The sequence below is a fragment of the Dama dama genome, chromosome 11, assembly GCF_033118175.1.
Source record: "Dama dama isolate Ldn47 chromosome 11, ASM3311817v1, whole genome shotgun sequence".
In the NCBI taxonomy this organism is placed as follows: Eukaryota; Metazoa; Chordata; class Mammalia; order Artiodactyla; family Cervidae; genus Dama; species Dama dama.
The window spans coordinates 4,266,398-4,293,605 of NC_083691.1; the positions used below are offsets into that span (position 1 = coordinate 4,266,398).

At 49.2% G+C, this 27,208-nt stretch overlaps 1 protein-coding gene across 1 annotated transcript in view; it reads left to right on the forward strand.

Moving 5' to 3' along the window:
• Positions 1–27,208, forward strand: part of DDX31 (DEAD-box helicase 31) — a 74,479-nt gene that overhangs the window by 38,802 nt on the left and 8,469 nt on the right. Inside the window, exons 17-19 of the mRNA XM_061154336.1 lie at positions 3,327–3,408; positions 9,979–10,090; positions 16,110–16,278. Coding sequence (XP_061010319.1) covers positions 3,327–3,408; positions 9,979–10,090; positions 16,110–16,278 — 363 coding nt within the window. The remainder of the gene's footprint in view (positions 1–3,326; positions 3,409–9,978; positions 10,091–16,109; positions 16,279–27,208) is intronic.

Here is a 27,208-nt window from a genome sequence, read left to right on the forward strand (position 1 = left end):
TGGGGGTGTGAAATGAAAGCCCACTCCAGCGCTGTAACTTTTCCCTCTGTCCCAGGAGCTAGTGAACCTGTGGAAGGCGTTCTCAGAGGTGTTGTCCCCCAGGAGGAAAGGCTCCCTGCACTTTGCAGCCTCTCTGCCTCCATGGTGCCCTCCTCCTTCCGTTCTCGACCCACGAGCTTACGTTCTCCCCCCCCCCCCCCCCCCCCCCGGCAGCAGTGCTCTGCTTGGCCTCCTGGGCTCGTCTCCTTGGAGAAGCGGGTGCTGATGGTACTGCAGGCAGAGGGTCACAGTCCCATACAGGGTCGTCAGCAGAGGCGCCTCCGCCTCTCTGCTCTTGTCCTCATTCTGAGTAAAGGCGTTCCCGTTCGTGGCCGTGGAAGGTTCGCTGTAAGCCTACCACTGAAGAAGGGAAGATGCTCATTAGCACCACCATGAACCATTGATGAGCTAGGTGTATTTTAAGGGTGTAAAAAGGACAGTCCTTCTTTCTGATGATCTTGACTGGAGAAAGAACCCACAGCATTCGTGGGAAATTCACCATAAGGTTCACACTCAGGGGGGAACTCAGTGATGCCAGGGACTCAGAGAGAAAGATCAGGAGAATGAAGACAGGGAGACACCTCACGGAGGAGATGTGGGTCTCAGGTGGTGTAAGGACCTTCACTTAGGAGGCAGAGAGTCCTGTCGGAGTCCAGACTCGCTGGTGTTGGCCTTGAAAATGCACCTGTTTCGGGGCCTCGCCCTGAACCCCTGGCTACTTGTGGGTGAGCTCTAGTCACCCTGAGTGTGATCAGGTCTGCTGCTGCGGTACTGCCGAGCATTGTTACACGCGCCAGTTTCTGTTCAAGGCAGGGCTGTCTGCTTGGGAAATGTATGCAGACTGTTTCTTTGACTTCATACAAAAGATTAAGTCTAATAAGTCATTCCAAAGTGTGCTGTGGGAAAAGGCAGACTTGAAGATTTTCGAAATCCAAAAGGTACACATCCAAATATCAAAAATAAAAAAGGAGGAGGAAGGAGTATGTGCCTACTTGGTACCTGAGAGCCAGGCGGTAGGATGCTGGGGTGGCTGATGAATTACAGGGAAGATTCAGAAAGACAGGCGGCAGCAAGGGCCATCACCGCAAATTGCCACCCGCCTCCACGTGCCCAGCACCTCAGAACTGGCCCTGACAATGTACTTCAGCAGAGGGAGCGAGAGACCCGGGCCACGCCGCCTCTGAGTGGGTACTCAGAACTTCGTCTCTGCATCCTTGTGACTTCTTGTTAATTGCCAACTTCTTCACTTTTCCCCACTTCTTTTTTAAATGTTTTTCTAATGAAAGTCACCGTAGGTTTATTAAAACGGGAAAGCGTCCTTGAAATGCGTCTCTCTTAGATCAGGCTTAAGAAAGACAGCTTCTTGGATTTATTCCACGATCTCTCTCCATAGTGAGGTGGGGGTGACTCAGGTCTGTTGATAGAACCATAAATGGGCAGAATCAGTTTGTTTTGTTCCTGAGAAATAGTGACGTCTTGGACAAGGAGGAGGCCCTTTTAAACTGTAAATCTCTCCGGGTCAGCTCCGCCTGGCTCCTGCTCACCTCGGGTAAACAGTCCCCCAACGCAGCCCATGAGCCGCACTCTGGCTGGACAACAGCACTCCCATGCATCTGAGGAATCTGTGCCTTCCTCTGGCATTTTAGTTCTCTGTATCCCTGGCTGTGAATGACACTGTACCTGCTTTCTTTCTCCTCACTTCAGGATTTCACTCCCAAGTTTTTACATTGCTTTTTTCCTTTTGTTTTCTTCTTCTTCTTTTTTTAATAGAGGCAAGGCAGCTAGACAAAGGGAAAGACAGGACTTGCTCTGGTTTTTACTTTCCTCCAGCTTTCTAGGCATAAATAAGAGGCAAATTCAATAGCCATATTATTTTTCTCCCACGTGAAAAAATAGATTTTCCAGGAAACTATGAGCAGTTTCCCCAGCTCCCGCCCTTTCTGCATGTACCTCGCCTTCTCAGGCTGAGTCCTAACTGCCATGAAAAGATTTCCCGAGTCCGGCAGCCAAGAAGGGGCCGCGCGGGCTGGGGACAGGGCGTCTCAGGGAGGCGGTGACACGGCTCAGGTGCATCGCCGTCAGAGAAGTGGCGTGTCCATTCATAGCCTTGTCAGAGTCGCCTTTGGGGGGGCAGTGGGGCTTGTCTTCTCCCTCAGAAAAGGTTGCCATTCACGTTCTAATTTGCTGTTACATTTTGAAAAAAAAACAAAACATACAAGAAAAGCATTTATTTATTTTTTTTTTTTTTTGGCTGCTCTGAGTCATTGTGGCATGCAGGCTTTTCTCTGTGCCTCACAGGGGCTTCTTTAGCTGTGGCCCCAGGGCTGAATTGCCCTGCAGCATTTGGGATCTTTGTTCCTTGACCAGGGATCAAACCTTCTCCCCCTACATCAGAGAGAGACAGATTCTTAACCACTGGACCACCAGGGAAGTTCTGAAAGTCATTTACCTTTTTAGAATCTGTTTTCCTGCCCTAGAACTCCTCCTCCCCTCTCCCTTCCTCCCTGGGAAGTCTATTCTTCTAGTCTCTGCCTCAGGACTCTGCTCTGTGCTCTTCCCCGGGGCAAAGGCTGGGGCCTTGCAGAGCCAAGGGGGACAGTGTGCTGTCCAGACTCCCCCAAGGGGCTGCTTGGAGCATCTCATTCTGGCTCCTCATGGCTCCCATTCACAGGTGAAGCCTGGGTTCTGGTTTCAGCCGTTAGCCCGTAACTCTATAGATTTGCCGAAGGTCATTTGGTTCTCACCCTTGAGTAATTCAGAGATGACAGTCAGGAAGGTCCCTCGGGGTAGATTAAGACAGAGTTCTGGTGCTGTCAATGGGAGACATTGGTTACCTGTTTACTTTCACTCAGGTGTTTGTTTACCCCACTGTTAAGGGTCTTCAGCCACCTCCTTTAAAGGGACTGTCTGAAATGTTTTTTGGCTTGTTGCCTTCTGCTCAAGTCCAGGTAATATGTCAATAAGCAGGCCTATGTAGTTTTCCAGATCTATTAAGAAATAATGATGTGATCCCCATAAAGGCGATTGTAAATATAGCCTATGTACATGTATTTGGGAGGATGAGAATTGGTGGTAATGTCACCCCTTCTGTCCCTCTAATATCATAGAGTCCCCTTCCTTCCGAATTCCTGAAAGGTTAGGAAAACACTCCCTTTCCCGTGACCAAGTGTCACTTCTCCTTTATATCTGATTAGCCAGAAGAGAGGCCAATTTTATGCATCACAGTTGGTAGAATAATGTTTTTGGAAGAATAAAAAGCTTACCTTTATATGTTCTTCTTTTTACAGCGTTTCTGAGATGAAGATGGAAGACATTTTGTCTGTTCTGACAAAGGATGATTGTTTTAAAGGAAGACGAGGGGGAGGCCAGGTGAGTTTTATTATTAACTATGCTTGCTGCTCACAGAGGTGACTCATTTCCTGGTGTAGGGAGGCAGCGGCTCTGAGTACTGGGCAGTTCCTACCACTGGCGTGTAAAGCGTGCGTTTTCAGGACCATGAACATTAGACGAGGCCACATTTTGCTGGCGTTTCTCTCTCTTCGCTTCTGGACACATTTGCTGGCCCATCCAGTTAATGGGCCCCCGTCCGTCCTGGGTGTCTGCCAGGCGGCAGCAGGCTCCCCAGAAGGAGGGCTCGTCCCTGGCCAGAAAGAGTCTGGAGGCAACAGCGCTCCATGCTCAGCCCTGGTGGTCCCCCTCCAGCTTACCCGCATGGACACCTGGCCTGACCCATCCACCCAGGACCACATGGAAAAAATAAATGTCTCAGAACCTCCTTTCAGACACACTTAGTTCATCCATTTTTTAATGTGTGCTATACACAGAGGAAGAGTAAAGTTGAGGTCGTTAGGAAGAAGAATTTTTATCATCTGAGCACTACCATATGGAGATCCTGAGCAGCACAGGCAACCCCAGACAGCCTTTCCTGCTTCTTTCTGAGGCCCCCCTGCTCGGAAGCACTTCCACCCCCACTCTACTGCGTTACCGGGTGTACCACCTAGACTTGCATGTGTGTTTCTGTGTGTGTGTAGTGTTGCTCTGTATAATTTTGTCCATGAAATTTTAATATTTGGATATTTTTCCATTTCTATTCTGATGCCTGTGGATCGACTGGAAAATCGGAGCCAAATAGATGAAGTTTAAGAATCTCTTGTGTGTGTTAGCACATGTCTTTATTTGGATCAATATTCTCCCTGAGGCAAGGAGTCTGTTTGTCTGATCCCAATTTAAGTTCTTCTGTTCCAGAGAGAACCTGCAAAAATGCACTAAGGAAAGGAGAGGAACAGTCCGATGTCTGTTGCCCCAGCGTGTGTTGTGGGCCTGGCTCTGTGTTGATGAGCTCTTCCCCGACTTGGTCTTGTCTTAGCCTCTCAGCAGCCCACAAGGCAGGTGTTTCTCTCCCACTTCATAGATGAGAAAACTGAGGCTTAGAGAGCTGAAGGAACATCCGTGAGGGTGCACTGATAATCGTGGGTCCTTCTGGTGTGAAAGCAGGCCACCTATCCTTCACAGTTTACCAGCGAGCCTCCATTAGTATTAATCAGGCCAAGTACATGAAACTGAAGTACTTTCTAAATTGGGTAACGTTAGCTGTTTTCATGGCTTCCCCGGTGGTTCAGTGGGTAAAGAATCTGCCCGCGAACGCAGGATACTCAGGTTCAGTCCCTGGCTTGGGAAGATCCCCTGAGAAGGCAGTGGCAACCCATTCCAGTATTCCTGCCTGGAGAACTGCATAGACAGAGGAGCCTGGCGGGCTGCTGTCCATGGGGTTGCAAAGAGCTGGACACAACTGAGCAGCTAAGCAGCTGTGTTCATAGAGGTGAAATGTGGCCAATAAATGGTACCACAGCAACAATCCCCATGAACAAGAAAAGCTATTAAGGACTCGGTTGATCAACCTGTTATATATTAAGTGATATTTCACTACAGAGGGTCCTGGCCCCACAGGCCTTCAGGCCATCCCATAGTAAGTCTGTTGTCATGGGAACTGACCGGAAACTGTAGAGACTCATTGGTCTTGGGACACTTCTCTTCTTCTGAAACTGCTGCAGATTCTAGTTAGGGGGCAAGACTTGTTTTCTGTTTATCCAGATGTTCCCATGGTGATGTAGTTAGAGCCCTGGCACAGCTCTGGGCTGAGTAGGGGCGCCCAGGGTGCTGTTTGAGGATGGGGGAGCCCAGTGCCAGAAGCACGGCCTTTGGGCCCAAGTCCTCATCTCACCAGCTGTGTGGCTTTGGGCCAGGACTAGACCCTTAGGGTCAATTTCTTCCTGTGTACAACTGAGATAATTTTAATTTTCTTCTCAGAAGGCGATTGAAGGGTTGAGTGAAAAATAACCCAAAAGTTCCAACGCAGGGACTTTTATTTTATTATTTTATTATTTTTTATTTATTATTATTTATTATTTTATTTATTTTATTATTATTATTATTATCACATCAGTTAGTAGCAGAAGCAGATATGGAATTGAAGCTCAGACTCATTGACATGAAGCCCAGTGCCTTTTTTGCAGTTTCACACTAAGTGGAAAATTGGCACTTATCCCTGGTGGCTCAGATAGTAAGGAATCTACCTGCAATGTGGGAGACCTGGGTTCTCTCCCTGTTTTGGGAAGATCCCCTGGAGAAGGGAATGGTTACCCGTTCTAGTATTCTTACCTGGAGAATTCCATGAACAGAGAAACCTGGCAGGCGCCAGTCCATGGGGTCACAGAGAGTCAGACCTGACTGAGCAACTTTCACTTTGACCGTTCTCCAGAATTAAGAGCAAGCCTCAAAATTACACAAGGAGATGGTGAAGGTTTCAATAACCTTGTCTTCATTTGCACTGTTGCCGGGACTGGCTTTGGTGTCAGTATTTATCCCCTGAGCACAGCCCAGTTCTGTCCAGGGTGCCGATGGTCATGTGTCTCCGAGCATCTCTGGGGAGGCTGTGGACGGGCACAGGACGCTTCCCCAGAGCAAGAGAACCCCCCTCTGCTCTCTCGGAGACAAGCCACAGCCATTCTGTAAACATCCACCCTGTGGCTGGCGGCTCCAGTTCCTCTCCCTAAGTCTTTACTGTGGCTCAAGACCAGCCCAGAAGACTGGCTGGGGCTTGAGGAGCCCCCCTAAGATGGTGGGTGAGAGGCAGGGCCCAGAGCCCAACAGGCTCGGATCTGAGTCCTAGCTTCACAGTCAGTCATTCTGCAATCTGGGGCAGGTCCTCCCCAGCCTAGGTTTTCCCACCGGGAGAATGAGGACGTCTCGAGTACCCATCCTGCTGGGCCACTGTGAGGTTTAAGTAAAACAAGACACGGAGCACTGTGCACGCTCTGGGTCATGTGAGTTCACATCCGCCCTGAACTGCTGCCTTGATGGACATAATGTTTTGATATTTTTAAGGTCTGGTGATCTTTGAAAGAGAAAAAGTGCTAAGTAAGCCCAGGCTTCCACCGACCCCAAAATAACAAACTGGTTAACTTAGAAAACTCAACTAGTCTTGCCAGGTTCTAGATGTCACGTCCATCAGCACCACTTGTTTGACCAAATTTACCTTTCATTCACAGGACGAAGCAAAACAAAAACTAAGTTAACTGCATTACTAATTATCATGTAGATTACAGCCTGTGAGCGAGTATTGTGTGTGTGAATCCTATGAATGGTAAAGAGAATAAAGTGAATGCTGGGCACAACTTTTGATTCTGTTTCACTGGAAAGATGCAGTGCCCTAACTGGCATCTTTGATGTGGGCAGTTCCTGCTGGTGTACCAGTCAGTGCCAGGCACACAAAGGTGGGCGCGGTGGCTGGGCCTTCACACCGAGCCAGACGCCTCATCATGAATCCCATCCTCACCCAGCTTGGTTGAAGGCCATTGTAAGTGTCCCTCTGGCACATACATTTAGGGCTTCCATGAACAGAAAGCAAGAGAGTGAAGCATCTGTAAAATGTATATTTCATATTTAGGTATATAAAATATATATAGCTGCGTCTGGGCGCACGAATGTTCACCCACCTACAAAGAGAATAAATTTGATCTTTCAACTTGACTGGGAAGCGCTCAGAAGGTTCTAGGGCCCGTGGGGGTAAAACTCGGCTTGGCAATAAAGTAATTAAAACAAAATCCTTCCATTTAGTTTAAAAATACCTTAGAAGTTGGCAGTGTCAAGACACATGCTTTCAATAAAAAAAAAAAAAACCCACCACCCCAACTGCTCCCACCTAAAACTTTTTACAACAAAAATAACCCCACCTAGCTGTCTTGGACTCATCTGTTGACTCTTGGTAGGCATGAATTTCCATCTCCACAGTATAAACACACACCCAAACATGTTCTTCCTAAAAGTTTTTTTTGTCCAATGAGATAAGCCTATAAACTCATCCTAACAGAAAGCTCCCTGGCATCATGAGAGATTAAAATAAGATCACTAGCCGTCGACTAGTTTTTGTGGATTGTCTGTTCTTGCCAAGACACAGAGTATTGAGTGTGTCTAGACCTTTGGAAATGTTTTTTTTTCTAAACCACCCACTGTCTGCTAGTTGCGAGCTGCTTCATTAAGCAGGGCTAAGTCTGCGTCTTTGAGGGTTGGGGGGGGGCTGGTCCTCGGGGATGTGCCCTCTGGGGTCTCACCCCTCTCATTATGGGAGCTTCTTCCCTGTCTGGGGCTGAGCCAGTGCTGCCTGACTCTGCCCCCTCTGTCTTCAGTTTAAATTTAGACTGTCCTCCCCAGAAGACAACGGAAAAATACCTTGTTCATTCTCAAGAGGGGCAATTTTAAAATAAAGTATTTCTGGAAGTGGCAAGGGGCGGGGGGGCTAAGACCTGCTTTCTCCTAAGTATATGATGTTTTCTGCCATTAACTTTTTCTTATATTCTACTAAAACTGACCTCATCATTTCAAATGTACGAACCTAGTTTTATCGCCTTTTTTCTACATATTTTACTGGTATACACACATTATATATATGTGTATATGTAATTTTTTTTTTTTTTTTTTTTTTGGTTGGGAAGAAAAGATGCCTCATTTTGAAACCTAAAGGGGGGAATAAGAAAAGCCCTTTGTAATATATTGCCATATTATCACTAAATCCCCTGACAGTTGTGACACAGAAGCAAGTCACCTGTCACTTAAGCTTGAGGTCTCTTTAATTTTCTCCTGGAATTCGCACCAGGCTGTCTTTAATTTGAGGCCTTTATTGGAATTCTGAAACCTCTCTGCCTCCCTGGCTCTCAGATCTATTCTGAGAGCTGTTACAGAATGTATACAATAACCAACAGAGGGATTGGAGAGGGCTGGAGCTCTGTTTATTTAACACTCTGGAGGGATTTTTGTGCTTATTCGGTCCTGGCTGCCCGGCTTTCAATATCGCTTTGACAACCATTCTGCCCTTCTCATTAATTTTAAACAGTTAAAACACAGGAAAAAGAGGAAAAAGTTTTCATTATTAAAGTGCTTTACTTTTTAATAACAGAGGATTCTGTCCGCCAGGGGAAAGGGCATCCTTGCTAATTTCACATTCATATTAAAAAAAAAAAAAAAGTGCAAGGAAGGTGACAGTTTCGCTGCTGAGGTGGCTTAACGAAAGGAGGACGACAAAAAAAAAAGTTTGCATTTCACATCAGTTAAGAGGGCAAAAAAAAAAATCCTTGTTAATGACAACAGCAAATGTCCACTTTCGTAACACAGCTCCTGAGTGACTTTTCTCTTGACATTTGAGTGGATAAAACCCTTAGGGGGAAATCAGCTAGACTATCATCAACCAAACAGGTAGCAGGAATGATTTGACTAAACTAAAAACATTTTCAAGTTGTTAAGTCTCTATTAATACAGAGACGAACGCTGCTCCCAAGAAGGGGGCTTTTTCTTCTCCCCCACCCTTTTTTCTTCCTCCAACAGCTTTAACCGTGGGAGATGCCAGGGTGCCTGCGAGAGGCATGGTCAGCCTGACCCCGGAGCACGCTCCCTGTCCTCTACAGGAGTTAAAAGGAACATGAACTGGGTCTCACGCTGTTTTTTTCCTGGTGACCCACATGGGCCAGTGGGGTGAGGAGGGCTGGAGCTTCATTAGCACCATCCAAAGGATCAACACCTCTGGGAAGGCGGATTAGCCAAGTTTGGGTTCTGTTGATTCTCAGTTTCACATTCAGGAGATAGCGTTTGTGTCAAGATACAGGACACATAAGCCACGTGTTTTCAGAGGGATATAAAAAAAGGAAATCTTTTCTCTGGGGTTGCTAAAGGCTGAAAAGAAATGAAGTTTTGGTTTTATTCACATTTTCCACCTGTAGGGTCATTTGTGCATACGAATATGACTTCTTACAGAGGGACCGTTGGCTGCAGAGATCCATGGTGGCAGCCTCGCATGGTTGGCTGGAGCAGCCCAGTCCTCCATGGGTTCCTGGGCACAGGGGTCTGGGCTGCTAGAATATCACTGGAACGCTGAGAATCTGGACCTCTCAGGAGTGAGGACACATGCTCTGTGATTCAGGGACAGACCACCTTGTGGGCAGGTGGCTTGTGGGTTGCTCTTAGACAGGAATGGCCAGGGCTCCACCGATGAGTCCCAGGCAGGGGGCAGATTGAAAGCCTAAGTGGGACATATAAGGTTCCTCTGAAAACTGCTTCTGTCCCGTCGTGTTTTAAATGCCTCAATTGGACTTGGAAAATTCCAAAGTGTCTCCCATAGACTTTCACTTTGAACGTGAGTGATGAGGCCAGAAAGAAAAATAAACAAGTAAATAAATAAGAGACCCGACCTACTCCCTCACAAAGCCATCCTCATCTTTGCTTGACTTTAACATCTTTATCGCTCCCTTTTCTTCCCTAGTAATATTGAAAGGATTACCCTTGTTGGCCCCTTGGTGGTTACTGTGTGATTTTACTGTTATTAAATCTATTATAAACCGCTTCATTATTCCTGACTCTGTCTGTCCTCTAATCCTTCCGTCACCCTCCCAGAAATCCCGCACCGCTGGCCCCCAGGAAATCCGAGAACGAGCCACGGTCTTGCAGACGGTGTTTGAAGATTATGTGCACTCCAGCGAGGAGACAGTCTCCAGGGCCAAGAAAGGTTGGTCAATTTCTTGGGCGGTTGTAGATGGATTACCCGACCGAGCATTGCCCCACCTCTACCCACATGCCCCCAGACAGGTTGGGAGGCCAACCAGGCAGCCCTGCTCGCCAGCAAAAGCCTTCAATCTCCCTAATTCTGCAGGGATTGGAAGAAGGCACAGAAGGCTTTAAAGTGATATTAAATGTTAATTTCATCCATCCTCGCGTTTTGCACAAATGAGGCTTTATCTTGGCTTACATCAGGTCTAGAGCTGTGACCCAGCAACTTGGGTCTCCAGGACCCATTTTCCTCTTTCTTTGAAAACTGGATAGATGAGATACGGCACGTCAGTAGGAGTAGTTGTAGAGATGGAAATCAGAGATGAAGGCAAGGTCTGGAAATGTTAGACCAAAGCAGTTCCTATTTGAAAATACAAAGAAAAACTAGAAAGAGCAATGCTGAGGAAGGGCTGCAGACCATGAACCCAGTTCCTGGGAAATTTATGAAAGGGTTAGGTATTAATTCAGTATTCGGTGCCTTTGTAGCATAAATTGGCCCCTGGGATCACCAGGCATTAGGTGTGGACTCAGTAGTTCACTCTGAGTGCTGAACAGAGCGCAGGAGAGGGGAGCTCAGAAGAGCCCAATGTCTTCCATGCTGGAACGTGTGTGTCTTGGCTACTGACTGTCCCATGTCTGCTGATGAGACTCACCCCTACTGTGGGGAGATCCACAGTTCTTTTTGATAGTGACCCATGATTTGGAGAAGAATGCCAGGCTGGCTTACCAAGAGATAAACACTACAGCCTCTTGTTTTCTTTTTATGAACTGAAACTTTTTTTTAATTGCTTTAATATTTAGAAGGAATTGGGCACCATTCCCGGTGCTTGGGACACACCAGGGATCAGAAGAGACAAAAATCGTCACCTTTGTAACATTCTAGTGGGGGGGGAAGACAGTGAAAGTAATAAACATAATAAATGAATTACACATAAATTTGATAGTCTCGGGACTTCCCTGGCAGCCCAGTGGCTAAGACTCCGAGCTCCCAATGCAGGGGCCTGGGTTCGACCTCTGGTCAGGGAACTGAATCCCACGTGCTGCAGCTGAGAGGCCTCGTGCCACAACTGAAGATTCCCTGTGGCACAACTAAGACTTGGCAAAGCCAGATAATTCGTTAGTTTAGCTAGGTGGCCGAGTGAAAGGTGCTGAGAGCATAGAGGGAACGGTGCAGATGAGGGGGTGGGGGGCTAAGGGCAGAGAGCCCTACTGGGGTGGTCGCCGTGTGAGCAAAGGCCTGAAGAGGGGCCGCCCTGGTGCTCTCACTGGGGGCGCGCAGGCGGCCACCGTGGGCAGTGTGCCCAGAAGGCGGGGATGGGCAGCAGAGGCAGGGCGTGGAGGCTGTCCAGGGGACCCAGGTACCCCGAGTGAAAGGGGAGCCAGTGGAGGGCTTGGGGCAGGGAGGTGATCTAATGGTTCTGAGAAGGTCGCGTGCAGCTGGGTGAGAACAGCTCGGGGTAAAGGTGAAGGCCAGGAGACTGGCTCCCAGGCAGTTATGGTAATCAGGAAACTGATGACAGAAATGGGTTAGTCACGAAATATTTGCAGGTCCCTTATTACATACCTGGGGCTTCCCTGGAACTCAGATGGTAAAGCATCTGCCTGCAGTGTGGGAGACCCAGGTTCAATCCCTGGTTTGGGAAGATCCCCTGGAGAAGGAAATGGTAACCCACTCCAGTACTCTTGCCTGAAAAACTCCATGGACTGTCGCCTGAGGAGCCTGGTAGGCGACAGTCCATGGAGTCGCAAAGAGTCGGACGCAACTGAGCGACTTCACTATTTCATACCTGAGCACATTATAAAGGCAGGCCTTAGTTTTTGCCAGAACAAACTGGAACTGCTCAAGATGAATGATGAAATCCCAGCAGTTGCCCCGTAACAACTGACAATTAGTGTGCATTATAGTCTGGTTTCTAATAATACCCTGTTCACGTGTCTCCCTGCAGTGAATTCAGCAACTCCTAAGGTTCTTCCTGAGAACCTGCCTTTGGAGATGTACTAGAACATTCTCTCATGGGGAACAGAATGTCTCGGGGAGGGTTTGGGCACATGTTGAAAGTTAGACAAACTCAACTTGCTGTGGGATATCTGACCAAGTGTTGGCCACAGGGTTGATAACAGAGTTGGAATGAAGAGGAGGAAAGCAAAGCCGCACCAGCACTACATTGCTGGCGTCAGAGGTGCTTTGGATATCCTCGCGAGCCCACAACTATTTCAGCATCTCTGGGTCATCAGGGTAAAAGTGATAGTGAATAGTCCTTAGAGAATATGGTTTGGGGTTGTCTCTTCATTGTTACCATTGAACTTACTAACACCAAGATGCTGGCAGCGTTACTTGTCTTCTTTTCAAAGGATGTTGGAGTGGGGCCACTCCCAATGTTTATGGACCAAGAAGGAAATGAATACATCTTCTTTTAAGGGAACTGCCTGTAGAGCATCTCGGTCACCCCACAGCAGGCATTAGGTTCTTCTCTCGTCTCTCCTCTTAGGATTGAGTTCTGGAGGCTTGAGGAGAGGAGACCTGTAATTGCCATTCCCCAGGAGTTGATACTGTCTTTTGTATTTCCCTATCTCCGTATGCAAATTCTCCACCCCTGACTCTCCTCCCATTTAGCTATTTCAGAACTCACCTCGTGAATAACTAACAAAAGCAGCTGGGTTTTGCCTTCATGGCAGAAAACTAGTTGGAAACTGGGCCAAGTAGGCATTTGTTTTCCTTTTGTACTTTCTGACCCACCTATTGCTAATATCCAGCATTTCGTCATGGTCAGTTTCCAGAAGCAGTTAGCCCTTTTCCCCCTCACATCTTGCATCTTGTAAGTAGAGCTTCAAGTAGTAAAAATTGTGGTAATGTAAGTTTGAACTCCAGACTCCTGAACAAAAATTTCAGAAAGCAGAGTCCGTCAGCTGCACGGGACCACTTCCACTTCCTTTTGTGGTTCAAGCATCTCCTCCCCAAAGAGCAGGAGTTATGTGTTAGGGTTGTGCCTGGCTCAGAAGGGATCATCCCTCTCTGTGATTAGAGGGAGGCTGGCTCCTTGGTCAAACACTTTGCCTTTAAGAGAATTGGTGCAAGCCGCCTCTCCCGTGGTTGTCACTGTTAATGTGCCAGACATGTGCTCCTCCGGGGCAGGACTGGGTTGGGAGGAGCAAGGATGAGCAGCACCTTCCAGGCTGGAGTTTTGCTCCTTTCTGCCTCCTTGACCCTAAGCATCATCCACAAGATGTTGCTCTTCCTGATCAGATGGCCAAGAATAGATTTGGTTTTATTGCTCAAAAGAGCAAAATGTCCTATGTCCTTGGAAGGTATTTTGAAATAGACTTCCCTAAATCCTGTCATCCTTACGGCTTTGAAATGGGATTCAGTGAGAGCACCAGCTCTGAGTGGCTGGAGCGTCATCCGACTTGCATTCCACAAGTCTCCTTTCATGAAAGGTCTCCTTGCATGACCTCTCCTCTTCCTCCTCATCTCTGCCTCATAGCCCCTCTTCCTTCCACTCATTCCTGGCACTGACAGCACCAGCCACTTCCTGCCCCCTGGAAGTATAACCTGTCGAGGGAGAGAACTCATCTGCCATTTTCCTGGCAGACTCCTTTCCCCGTAGCTATTCAGTCAGTCAGTTCAGTCTCTCAGGCATGTCCAACTCTTTGCGACCCCATGGACTGCAGCACACCAGGCCTCCCTGTCCATCACCAACTCCCAGAGTTTACTCAGACTCATGTCCATTGAGTCGGTGATGCGATCCAACTATCTCATCCTCTGTCGTCCCCTTCTCCTCCTGCCTTCAATCTTTCCCAGCATCAGGGTCTTTTCCAGTGAGTCAGCTCTTTGCATCAGGTGGCCAAAGTATTGGAGTTTCAGCTTCAGCATCAGTCCTTCCAGTGAACACCCAGGACTGATTTCCTTTAGGATGGACTGGTTGGATCTCCTAGATGTCCAAGGGACCCTCAAGAGTCTTCTCCAACACCACAGTTCAAAAGCATCAGTTCTTCGGTACCCAGCTTTCTTTATCGTCCAACTCTCACATCCGTACGTGGATGGATTAGCTATTGGTGGAGCACCTGTATCTCCCGAGACTAGGCTCTGCAGCCTCAGCTCTCAGGATTGGTGTGGAGAAGAGCAGTCATTCTAATCTGCTCCAGCACAAGGGCAGTGTGAGTGAGGAGGCCTGGGGCAGCATTGGGGTAAATGAGGTTTTTAAAGGCACAGACTCTTTGGCGTGTCCTGGTCCCAGCCTGCTCTTTCTGTCTAGAGTAGACATGTTGGGGGTTGGGAAGAGGCAGCATCTCCTGGGCCGTGGTGGTTGTAGCACTTTCCCCTCTGAGGACTTGAATTCATGTCAGAACCCTCCCAACTGCAGAGACCATTTGAAGCATTAAAGATCTTCCTTGAAAAACCTCGTCCCCGGTTATTAAAAAGTGAGCACAGATGACGAGAGGGGTGCAGAGGAGTCGCCTTGGTTATTATTTCTCATCGATTGGGAAAAGGAGTTCACTTTGCTCAGTAAATAGAGCTTTGATGGGTTCCCAGGATCCTTCCAGGAGCTGATCTGCTAAAATGACACTTTTTATTACTGTTCATAAACGCCGATCTCCAGGTGCTGCCTGGATATTATGTTTAAGCTGTGGGCAAACTTGCCAGTCCAGTGGCTCAAACAGCGAGGGCAAGGGAGACTGGTGTTCCGCGCCTGCTTCCAGCAACTGGGTGGAGAGGGGCGGGGCTACAACTGGGCCAGCCTCGCAGTCGGCAGATGAGGAAGAGGGTCGGGAGAAACGGGCAAGATACTTGGCAGTCACTGTTGTCGAGAGACATTCCGGGAACCAGGGATGGAAGAATGGTTCCTCCATGAAGCCTCCAGTGAAGGTGGATCCAGAGTGCCGCCTGCCTAGGAGCACTTGTGGCTTCTCTCTGGCCAGGGAGGGGTCCAGAACAGGGGCCTCTCTCTAACTTTAAAACGGGACCCAGATGTTCCTGGTTAGACTGTCTGGTGAAGAGCTCTAAACCCATGGCAATCGATGACTGTTTTGAGAGCTCTTTTAGAAACTACATCCTTTTTCTTTCTCCTCTTTAAAATTCTTTTTTCATTTCCTTTTTTACACATTCTTTGAATGGGTAAGAAACACTGCATTGGTCAATCCTGGGTGCTTTCGCGTGAATTTGGTTTTAAAATTCCATGAGTCTACGGTGAACCGGTGTCAGTGATTCCTATGGCTGGGAAGCTGGAGGTGGGGCTTCTGGTGGAGGCAGGGTTTATGATAGTAATAATAATAACGTGAAGGAATAATGAACTTGACGCACAATCGCGATAAAGCCTTGTGGACCTTTTGGATTTTATAACATTTGTCTGTGTTAACTATTCAAAAACTAAAATGTAATAGGAAGAAGTGTTCTCAATGTAAAGATCTAATGACTTCGTTTTTCATAAGAAAATGGTATGCATTGATCCTGTCTTAGTTTCTTCACTCATTCTCTTGGTCATTCACTTGCACAACAAAAACCTACTCTGGGACTTCCCCAGAAGTCCAGTGGTTAAGACTCCATGCTTCCAGTGCAAGGGGCATGGGTTTGATTCTTGGTGGGGGCACTGAGATTCCACATGTCATGTGGTACAGCCAAAAAAAAAAACATGCTATCTGCGAGGTAGTGTGCTAGCCCCAAGTCTATAATGAGGAAGGAAACAGGACCCTGCCTTCTAGGCTCATTATAAGCTACACAGTAAAATCTGAGATAATATCAGGTTTATTCGAGTGAAGTTATGTTGGGTTTATTCACTGTGGCCAGTAGACTAATTTTTTTATTTTTAGGAATTAAAAAAAAAAAAAAACACATGAGTGTAGATTTAGGTTGTTCATATCTGTCATGCTGTCCTGGTTGTGTGTCTGTCATTGCCTGGCAGGGTGAACTGCACAGGACAGGCCTTAGACTGGGGCAGCAGAGACCTGTCCTGACCTGCCCCGCGCCTCCCACTGTCTTCCAGCCCTGCAGTCCTTCATCCGGGCCTACGCCACCTACCCCCGGGAGCTGAAGCATATCTTCCACATCCGACTGCTCCACCTCGGGCACATGGCTAAGAGCTTTGGGCTAAGAGATGCCCCTAAAAATCTTTGTGCCTCAGCCGTGAAGAAGAAGAAAGCAAACCTGAAAAGGTAAGGTGGACAAGAGGCTGAGGGTCAGGTGGGTGTCGAGGGCTCTGTTCAGATGGGCGGTGGTATGGTGGGCTGCTGTATGCTCAGGGTAGAGTCTGCCAGCTTGGGTTTTTGCGATTCTCTCAGCATGTTGAGTGCTTGGAACAACTGGGAAGATGCCTAATCTGAATGCTTTTAAAGCATCTGCAGGAAGTCGGTGATATCTCCTGGGTCCTGAGTGGTAGGGATTATTGGACCTGCAAGACAAATTCGTTGGACTATCTTCAGAGCCCATGGGTAGAGTAACTCACAGCTTGCTAGGGTTGGCGCTCCGGATGTGCTGCGGGCAGTGGTCCACCCTGGAAGACTGTGGGGTGTTCAATGAAGCTCTGTTGAGGCCTCTGGGGGCTCCCAGCACTGTGTGCTGCTCTCTGTGGTGCCGACACGCAACCTCCCGTGGAGAGGCTGCACTGGCATCTTCTCCCTCCTCCCCCTCTCGCCCCCCTCCCCCCCAAAAAAACATCTTAGCAACTCTGCCCAGGGACCCTGGTGGGAGGAGAGGCTGTGTGAGGAGGGTTGCCCAGCAGTTGGACGCTGGGCTCTGAGGCCATCTTCACAATTTCAGGAAGCCCTGAGATGATTCCCCTCAATGAAATGCAGTTGTGAGAGCTCTTCTTTCTCTCCTTAGAGACGGGGTGTTCTCTCGGCACCAACCCCAAGCTGTGTGGAAGCTAGAGTATCTTAGATGCCGAGAACTGCTTTTACAGGGAATTTGGGTGGATCATGGTTACTACTTGTGTGATGTGTGGGTGGGAAGGGCTCAGAGAACCCATGAGTGCTCTGGACAGTTATCTTCCAGTGTGTATCCTTCTTTTTGCACATTAGTTACAAATGCCAGTACATGCTTGCCCTGCCGCCGAGCACCTGTGGGCAGCACCACACTTTTACCTGTTCCCGCACCATGTCTGTCTTGCACATTCACCAAGAAGTGCTGATCACATGACCAGCCTCACTGGGGCCTGGTTTCTCTGCTGTGAAACAACAGAGGGAGGAGGCCATTGGTCTTGGAGTCAAGGGACTTGGCCTTCAGCTCCAGCTCCAGTTCTGATGTGAGCCTGTGAGCCTCAGACTGTATCTTTGCTTAATATCTCAGAGCCTTGTTTTCCTCAACTCTAAGAGGGAAGAGGAAATCTGTGCTTTTAGCCACTTCACAGGAGTCAGAGTTCTGTGATGCGTGTCACATTGCCTTTTGAAGTGTGAAGGGCCACTGAGATGAAACACCGTAGGGCAGAGAGCTGGAGGCCAGGTGAGTCAGGATTCCAGAGCACCCAGCGGGAGCTGTCCAGGGGCTTGGCCCTCCCGAGGCTCTTCATGGTGGATAAAAGGTTACCTGATTTTAGTTCCCATTTTGGAATTTTTAAGATGCTCAGTCTTTTCTCTTACACCGACCCGTCATACAGGACCACACTCCAGCACTTCTGCGAGGTGGGCGTTTCTCCGCACGCCCTTCTCTGATGCCTGGAGGAGACTGAGACATGTCCAGCTCTGGTTTCTTCCAGGCAGTTTCAAGGTGCAGACCATTGCCTGCTGCCACACACCTCCTGTCCTGGGCAGGGCTGCAGCCAGAGACCCCTCTGCTGGAGCCAGGTCCTCCCAGAGGGAAAGGGTGCCCCAGCTCCATCCAGATTTGGGGTGCCGTGCACCAGAGTTAGGTTCCTGCCCTTGGGTTTGGGGTAGCTGATGTCTGTACGTGGTAACTGATTCTCAAGAACGTGACAAAACCCTGAGGCTCACAGTCAGATCTGGAGTGACTAACTGCCTAGTGGTCTGGAAGCCTGACTGTCGTGTCACCGTCTCTAAAATGCTGACACTTGAAGAGGTAGGAATCGAGCTGCCAGGTCATGACTGGTAAGAAACTTGTATTGTGTCTTCCCCTTCCTGCAGATCAGTGTGACCCCAGCAGCTCATTGTTGGCGGCTGAGGTACCTCCGCGAGTGTCAGCCGCAGCCCCTCTGCCAGGGGCGCCGGCCCTCACCCGGGGAGCACGGGGCGGGAGCCGGGGGCTCGGCGCCAGCATTGTCCTCACCTTGCGAAGCCACCAGGGAGAGCGCCGGCCGCCGCCTCCCGCCTCCGCTGACCCGCGCTGGCAGATGGGCACCAGGACGAGTTGTCCCCCTGCGAGCAGGGGATTTCACAGGGCTTTATGTAGGGAAGAATGGGCTGATTGGCCGATAAAGAGCATGTAAGATGGTATGGGGCAGCCTTTGATGTCTGGCTGGCGCGCCGGGGAGCCCGGGGCTGAGTGACAGCACTGTGTCACAGGATTACTCCGCCCGGGACAATGCCGCTCTGATCCTGCCGTGTCACCGCTGTGTCACAGCCACTTTTCCCAAAGGCCTTTCTCCCCGCACCCCGTACACCCTCCCACCCCTCCCCTGCCTCGCCAAGGCAGCCGGGCCCTCAAGGATACCGTAAGGTACTTTTTCTTACTGGGGGGGATCTCGTCGCTCCTGGAGGAAGAATGGCTGGACAGCTGATTTGCACATGGACCGTGTCATTGTGGCCGGGGCGGCGGCAGAGAGACCTGACAGATTCCCCACACCTCGGGCCGCGCTCAGCCAGTGCCAGTTGCTGCTCTTTGAGAGCGGGAAAGAAAAGTCCATTAAACCCCGCACGAGTGTGGAGAGTTACGCCACGGCCACAGTAATCGTTCCAAGCTGAGGCGTCTTCTCTGAAATCCATCTGTCGAGAAAAAGAACAGCTTCCCTGGGTTTTGTATGGGTGGATAAAATAATAACTAAATTCTCCAAACTATTCTGCAATCCATTTTATGGTGTTTACTTCCTCGAAGAATTACGTCAAGCATAAACTTCTGATAATCTGCAAACCAAATTTATGAGACCATAAGCACAATCCCGTCTCACCTGCCATCCCCACCCAGAGTTCACCCAGGTGTTAGCAGGTGAGGCCCGGGCAGGTTAGGCGAGATGATGACCAGGCATTTCTGTGCAGTGACAAGGGGACTTCTGTCTCCTCTACATGCCTTTATTTCAGAAAAAGGAAAGACCGAGCTAGTGTCCCCAAATGAGATCTTCTCAGCAGGTGTATCTCTGTCTCCTCCTTCAGTCCTCCATTCTGAAAGAGACAGTAAGTGCCTTCCCCCTGCACACAGAACTCTTCTGAGGCCAACACACAAGCCTGTCAGAACAGCCCCGCCCCAGACACCTACATAGCGTGGACACAGGGAGTCAGTGCTCTGGTGAAATGCTGCGTGGCCCCTTAGCAACATCCAGCACGAAAACAGCATTTTCCTCTCATGAAATGTGGTTCTTATATTAAAGCCAGGTATATTCAGCAATTCCTGAAAGGAAACACACCTTCCAAAGTCTCCATCTTCCCAGAAGACAGCACTATCCGCTCTGGGAGGGCAGAGTTGCGTTGTTCACCAGGGTGTCTGTCTGCCTCTCTAGGCAGTCAGCGTGTGAGGAGAACCTATCCAGCACCAATGAGCAGACAGTTCCCTCATCTGTTTGACACTCCATGAACAGTGGTTCAGGGACGAGGAAACTCTGAGCCTTAAGGAAGGGCTTACTGTTACAGTGGCAGTGTGGAAGGGTGCGTCTACTGGTCTTAAACCACATTATATGCTCTAATTGTAATTTTATCAAGACTTTTTCCCAGTCTAGTTTGTAGCTACCTGAGACTGGCCCCACCCCCTGGCTTCTACCATCTGGGTCTTTCTGATGTTGCATAGATACATCTTTCAATAAATTTTCTCATACCAGCCCAGCTAAGTGTTACCTGGTAGTACTGATTTGATCAAACAGGTGAACAATCTAAGGGCTCTCTGACACCTTAGTACTCACTGGATCTGGGTGTTCACTCAGGGCCTGGCAGGCTGGGATCCACAGTGGAAGGGGGCGTGGGGTGGTCCCCTCTGTCCTGCCCTCACCTCCCAGTCACCGTCCCTAGCACCACAGAGCATGTCCTCCACCTCTGTTACTTCCAAAGTTCTACGTTGAGTGTGCTTGCTAAAGTGAGGAAACATCCTTGGGGGCAGAGTCATACTGCCAGACTTTTCTCATCTGTGAAATGCTTTATCACTAAAATCCAAATCAGAGATGTGCAAACCTTTCCTTCAGTGTCTTAAATCTCGTGGCTGCAGTTACTGTCCACAGTGACTTTGGAGCCCAAGAAAATAAAGTCTGTCACTGTTGCCACTTTTTCCCATCTATTTGCCAAGAAGTGATGGAACCAGATACCATGATCTTAGCTTTTTGAATGTTGAGTTTTAAGCCAGCTTTTTCACTCTCCTCTTTCAAGAGGTGCTTTAGTTTCTCTTCACTTTCTGCCTTTAGGGTGGTATCTGCATATCTGAGGTTGTTGATATTTCTCCTGGCAATCTTAATTCCAGCTTGTGCTTCATCCAGCCCAGCATTTTGCATGATGTACTCTGCATATAAGTTAAATAAGTAGGGTGACACTATACAGCCTTGACATACTCCTTTCCCAATTTTGAACCAGTCTGTTGTTCCATGTCCAGTTCTGACTGCTGCTTCTTGACCTCCATACAGGTTCTTCAGGAAACAGGTAAGGTGGTCTGGTATTCCCCTCTCTTAAGAGTTTTCTACAGTTTGTTGTGATCAGCATAGTCAAAGGCTTTAATGTAGTCAATGAAGCAGAAGTAGATATTTTTCTGGAATTCTCTTGGTTTTTCTATAACTCAGTGGATGTTGGAAAGTTGATCTCTGGTTCCTCTGCCTTTTCTAAAGTCAGCTTGTACATCTGGAAGTTCTTGGTTCACATACTGTTAAAGCCTAGCTTGAAGGATTTTGAGCATTACCTTGCTAGCCTGTGGAATGAGTGCGATTGTACTGTAGTTTGAACATTGTTTGGCATTGCCTTTTTTTGAAATTGGAATGAAAACCGACCTTTTCCAGTCCTGTGGCCACTGCTGAGTTTTCCAAATTTGCTGACATATTGAGTGCAGCACTTTAATAGCCTCATCTTTTAGGAGGTGAAATAGCTCAGCTGGATTTCTATCACCTCCACTAGCTTTGTTCATAGTGATGCTTCCTAAGGCCCACTTGACTTCACACTCCGGGCTGTCTGGCTCTGGGTGAGTGATCACACCATTGTGGTTATCTGGGTCGTGAAGATCTTTTTGTGTAGCTCTTCGGTGCATTATTACCACCTCTTCTTAATCTCACCTGCTTCTGTTGGGTTCATACCGTTTCTGCCCTTTATTGTTCACTTATTTGCATGAAATGTCCCTTTGGTATCTCCAGTTTTCTTGAGGAAATCTCTATAGTCTTTCCCATTCTGTTGTTTTCCTCTATTTTTTTTTGCATTGTTCACTTAAGAAGGCTTTCTTATCTCTCCTTGCTATTCTCTGGAACTCTGCATTGAGTTGGGTAGCTTCCCTTTCTCCTTTGCCTGTCGCTTCTCTTCTTTTCTCAGCTATTTGTAAGGCCTCCTCAGACAGTCATTTTGCCGTCTTGAATTTCTTTGGGATGGTTTTGGTCACTGCCTTCTGTACAGTATTGCAAACCACCATCTGTAATTCTTCAGGCACTCTGTCTTACCAGATCTAACCCCTTGAATCTATTTGTCACCTCCATTGTATAGTCATACACTTTGCTTGTGGTTCGGCTGGTAAAGAATTTGCCCACAGTACGGGAGCCCTGGGTTTGATCCCTGGGTTGGGAAGATCCCCTTGAGAAGGTAAAGGCTACCCACTCCAGTATTCTGGCCTGCAGAATTCCATGGATTGCATGGGGTCACAAAGAGTTGGACACAACTGAGCAACTTTCAGCGTATAATCATAAGGAATTTGATTTAGGTCATATCTAAATGGTCTAGTGATTTTTCCCTGCTCTTTTCAATTTAAGCCTGAATTTTGCAATAAGGAACTCATGATCTGAGCCACAGTCAGTTGCAGGTCTTGTTTTTGCTGACTGTATAGAGCTTTGCCATCTTCCGTTGTAAAGAATATAATCAGTCTGATTTCAGTATTGACCATGTGGTGATGTCCATGTGTAGAGTCATCTTTTGTGTTGTTAGAAGAGGGTGTTTGCTATGACCGGTGGGTTCTCATGGGAAAACTCTGTTTGCCTTTGCCCTGCTTCATTTTGTACTCCAAGGCTAAACTTCCCCTCTATTTTATACATGGTAAAAATGGTATAAATTTCAATGCTACTTTCTCAGTTTGTCCCACCCTCTCCTTTGTGTGTGTGTTTTATATAGAGTAGTGTTATCTGTTTATCCCAAACTCCTAAGTTATCCCTCCCCACCTTTCCCCTTCGGTAACCATAATTTTGTAATTTTGTCTTCTACATCTAGGAGTCTGTTTCTATTTTGTAAGTAAGTTCATTTGTATCTCTTTAGATTCCACATATAAGTAGTATCATGATATTTTGTCTTTGTCAGACTTACTTCATTTAGTATGGTCATCTCTAGATCCATCCTTGTTGCCACAAGTGACATTATCTCGTTCTTTTTGTGGCTGAGTAATCCTCCACTGTGATGTGCCGCATCGTCTTCACCCCTTCGTCTGTCAACGTAACCCCCCACTGTGGTGCGCCGCATCGTCCTCACCCCTTCTTCCGTCAGCGTAACCCCCCACTGTGATGCGCCGCATCGTCCTCACCCCTTCTTCCGTCAGCGTAACCCCCCACTGTGGTGCGCCGCATCGTCCTCACCCCTTCCTCCGTCAGCGTAACCCCCCACTGTGGTGCGCCGCATCGTCCTCACCCCTTCCTCCGTCAGCGTAATCCCCCACTGGTGCGCCGCATCGTCCTCACCCCTTCCCCCGTCAGCGGACACTCAGGCTGCTCCCATGTCTTGGCTATTGTGGATAGTGCTGCTGTGAACATTAGGGTCCATGCATCTTTTTGAGTGAGAGTTTCCTCCCATTTTTCGTCTTTAAAGGCCTTTGCTCTGTTCTTCTCTATGATTCTCACTTGTTTAATAATTGTTAATAACCTGCAAGAATTACCATGTTGAATATACTCTGGTATGAGAAGTTCTTGGGGCTCAGATGGTAAAGAATCCACCTTGCCCCTGTCAGCTATCTCCCTGCCCTCCTCTTGTTCCTTAAATGCTGGTCGTGTCATGCAGTGATGAAGAGTCTGGGTTTTGCCCACACGGGCATCATGGTTGGATCGCTTACCATTTCTGGGGATCAACCAGTGATGAGTACAAAGCCTCGACGCTGTGTCTGGGACTGGGCTCGGGAGCACTTGTGGATATGCTGACCAGGACAGGAGCACTGGCTCTTCCTGCCGGCCTTCATGACACTTAAGTGTCCCTGGAACAGAGAGCATGAACGTGCCATTCACTGCCAACCTTTTAGCACCTTGAACTCTGCTTATCAGGAAGCACCTTGAACACACGAGCTGGTGCCTCCAAGACAAACATGAAGACACTGCAGTTGCATCTCCCTGCAAAGCAATATTCTCCTCGTTAGGAGCAGCCTGCCTGCCAGTTTTTATGTGGCATTTACAACCTCCCTAATATCACTTAATTAGCTGAAGGCAATCCTGGAATCTTGCCCACTGTGAGATTTCTCTCCCTTTCATGCCAGTCGTCATTCTGTCAGAAGACAGATCAGCCAGACATGAGCGCAGAGGCTGGACCAAGCCCCGCCTGGACACACGGGGTATCTCTACGCCCCCAGTCTCAGGGCAGTGTCCTGCCATACCGACCCATCTCCTGGCCCCTCTGGCCTCCTGGCAGTGATCGGTGTCTTCCTTTAGCTCCCCAGCCCCGGCCTCATGAGTCCCCACAACTGCACTTCTGGAGCTGTCCGCTGCTGAGTCTTCTGCAGCCACTCTGCTCCCTGCTGACCGGCGCTCCCTCACCCGTCAGGCCCTCACTGCTTCCGGTCTTTCGGTGAGGTCTCCTTACTCTAGTGATGAGAACACACCCTCGCTTCCCGCAGCCCGGCTGACACCCCTGCTCCCTCGTGTTCCTCTTGGGCCTTTGCCCAGTGTGCTGCGGGCCTGGGCCTCTCCCCTCTCCTCTTTGTCTTCAGGCCTTCATTCCTCCTGCAGGGAAGCCTTCTCTGGCCCTCCTGCCTGGGCGGACACCTCACCACCCCTCAACACACTGCTGTGGCCACAGCCATCTGCCGTCTGTGGTGTCTGCGTGTATGGGTCGAGTCTGCTCCTCCTCTGCCTCCATGTAGCTCAGGGTGGAAGCTCTGTCTGGTTTTCCTCATCGCAGCCCCAGCACTGACCTGGCACATTGTAGGCGCTCGGGAAGTATTTTCGAATAGATGACTGGAACCGCAGAGCCTGCCGTCATCGTGAGAGGAAGACACAAAGGGAAGAGAAAAGAGGAATTGTTGCATGGGAACCAGGCCGATGCCTCTTAATTGTTTCATGAGCCCAGCAAACAGCAAATCCTGCTTTTTGGAGCCCCGACCACTCCTTGGCTAGTCCGTCCTGAGAGAAAAAGCATGCAGTCACTTTCCTCATGGCATGAAGCAGTCCCGAAAAGAACCAAGCCTCTGGCCCTGTTTGCCTGATGTCACAGTGGAGGAGGCATGGGGACTGACCTGCAGAATGTGGAGACGAGTGGGTTTGCAATGGGGGCCTCCACCAGCCTGGACAAGACCAGAGCAGATGCCCCGTGGAGGGTCAGTTTGCTGGACCTTAGCCTGAAGGAAGTCTGGAATCCTAAAGAATGAGATGGAAGTGTCCCTGAACTTGACTGTCAAACCTGGAACATCTAGACCACGTCAGCCCCTGGGAACCTGGAAGAGTGTGTTCTCAGAGCAGGTGATGGGGTGTCCTCAACACAGGAGGGCAGTGAGGAGTTTGTCGCATGAACTTGTGGTTTGAAGATGAGTTAGGATTAAGGTTTTATCTTCTTGGGCTCCAGAATCACTGTGGACAGTGACTGCAGCCATGAAATTAAAAGACACTTGCTTCTTGAAGGATAGCTATCACAAACATAGACAGTGTATCAAAAAGTAGAGACATTACTTTGCTGACAAAGTTTCGTATAGTCAAAGCTATGATTTTTCCAATCCAGTGGTCATGTATGGGTGCGAGAGTTGGACCATAAAGAAGGCTGAGTGCCAAAGAATAGATGCTTTCAAATTGTGGTGCTAGAGGAGAGTTGAGAGTCCTTTGGATAGCAAGGAGATCAAATTAGTCAATCCTAAAGGAAATCAACCCTGATTATTCATTGGAAGGATTGATGCTGAAGCTGAAGTTTTAGTGTTTTGGCCACCTGATGCCAAGACCTGACTCACTGGAAAAGGCCCTGAGGCTGGGAAAGATTGAGGGCAGAAGGAAAAGAGGGCGGCAGAGGATGAGATGATAGATAGCATCATCAAGTCAGTGAACCTGAATTTGAGCAAACTCTGGGAGATGGTAAAGGACAGGGAAGCCTGGTGTGCTGCAGTCCATGGGGATGCAGAATCGGGCACAACTTAGTGACTCAACAACAAGGATTAAAAGAGAATTTTCACGTAGAACCTGGGTAGGTAGGTTGTCTACACAGGGTGTAGACAAGAGTATATTCTCCTGGCCTCTGTGTCAAGGGCAGCCTTGAAGCCTTCACTGGATTGTCTCTCTGGGACATCTGTATGAAGGAGAAACGTCCAGACCGGGACACGGGGCAGGACCAGTGCCGTGGTCAGTGGCTGGGTCTCTTCTGGGAAAACCCGGGTTCTCCGTGATCTCTCGGGGATGATGTGTTTACTGAGTCCCCGGTCATGTTCACAGGCAGCCCTGGCAGGCTGAGCCCTTCAGGCAGGGCTCTGCAGAGAGCTGGCCCTCCTGCTCACAGCACCCTGGTGCAGCTGTCGGCCACTCCCTGCCCTCCGCCACAACCAAGCTCCACGTGATGACAGCCCTGCACATGCGCCCCTTTGCATCTGGCCCTTGCTTCCACCCCTGTTTTTTCCTACCTGACACCGTGCAATTACCAGCTCTCTGCCTCCTCGTGGAGCACACGCCCCCTCGTCCCCACCCGGCTAATGAGGCGATTAGTGGGATTTCCCAGTGACCCTGCACTTCCTCCACACCTGGGTCACCTGCAAACAGCAGGAACCAAGGGCGCACTTTCAGGCAAGCAGTCTGGACTGACAGCAAAGAGCAGGAGCCCAGCCCGCCTCTCCCGGGAGGCTGCTGGGAGGGTCGCATTCACCGTTGGCGCCTTCCTGGCGCAGGAATCAGATGTGGCCGGCCCAGCACTCATCAGCAGATGCCAGACGAGCCCTCCGTCGCCTTGTCCTGGCTGGAGGCTCCCTTAGTTCAGACCGATGGATGAGTCAGGAGGGAGCACGCCGGTCCCCCGGTTCTCCATGTGCTGCTCACACAGCTTCCGTTCCCCTGAAGGCGGCCACTCCCCTCCTCTCGCCTGTCCCCACGTTCCTCGGGCTCCTTCACGTCTCCAACCCTCTATGTCCTCTCTGGTTTTATGACCCAGAGCCTTTCCGTCTGGTTAGGACCCACACGAAACACCTCCAGGTCTTTTTCAGAGGTGCTCTGCATTGTGGTCCTGAGTTTCCGGCAGCAGTCTGAAGTGTAGAGGGATGTCTTACCCACTGAACAGCCCAGGAGGGGGACGTGGTTTGAGAACCAACATCCTGGGGTGTGGTGTGTGGCTCTTTGCCTGTGAGTTTTCTGTTCTTGGCTGGTGGCAGCAGCATTTCTCCCAACGGCACGTGTGTGCCCTTGGCTGTGTGGAGTCTGTGTGCGTGGTCTCAGAGACGTCACCAGGCCCCTGCTCCAGGCTGGGTCCCCAGTAACTAGCTGGTGAGGAAGTGAGGTGCCCAGGAACATGGCCCCGACTCTGGGCGATCCCAGAGCCTGCCTGGTGCTTTGCTGCCTTGCGTGCACCCTCAAGAAGCTTCTGGCTTCTGGAGTCGGTATTGGGCTGAGTAACAGGTAGATGGATTCTGTGAAGGGTGTTTTTTTTCCGTGTGAACAGATAA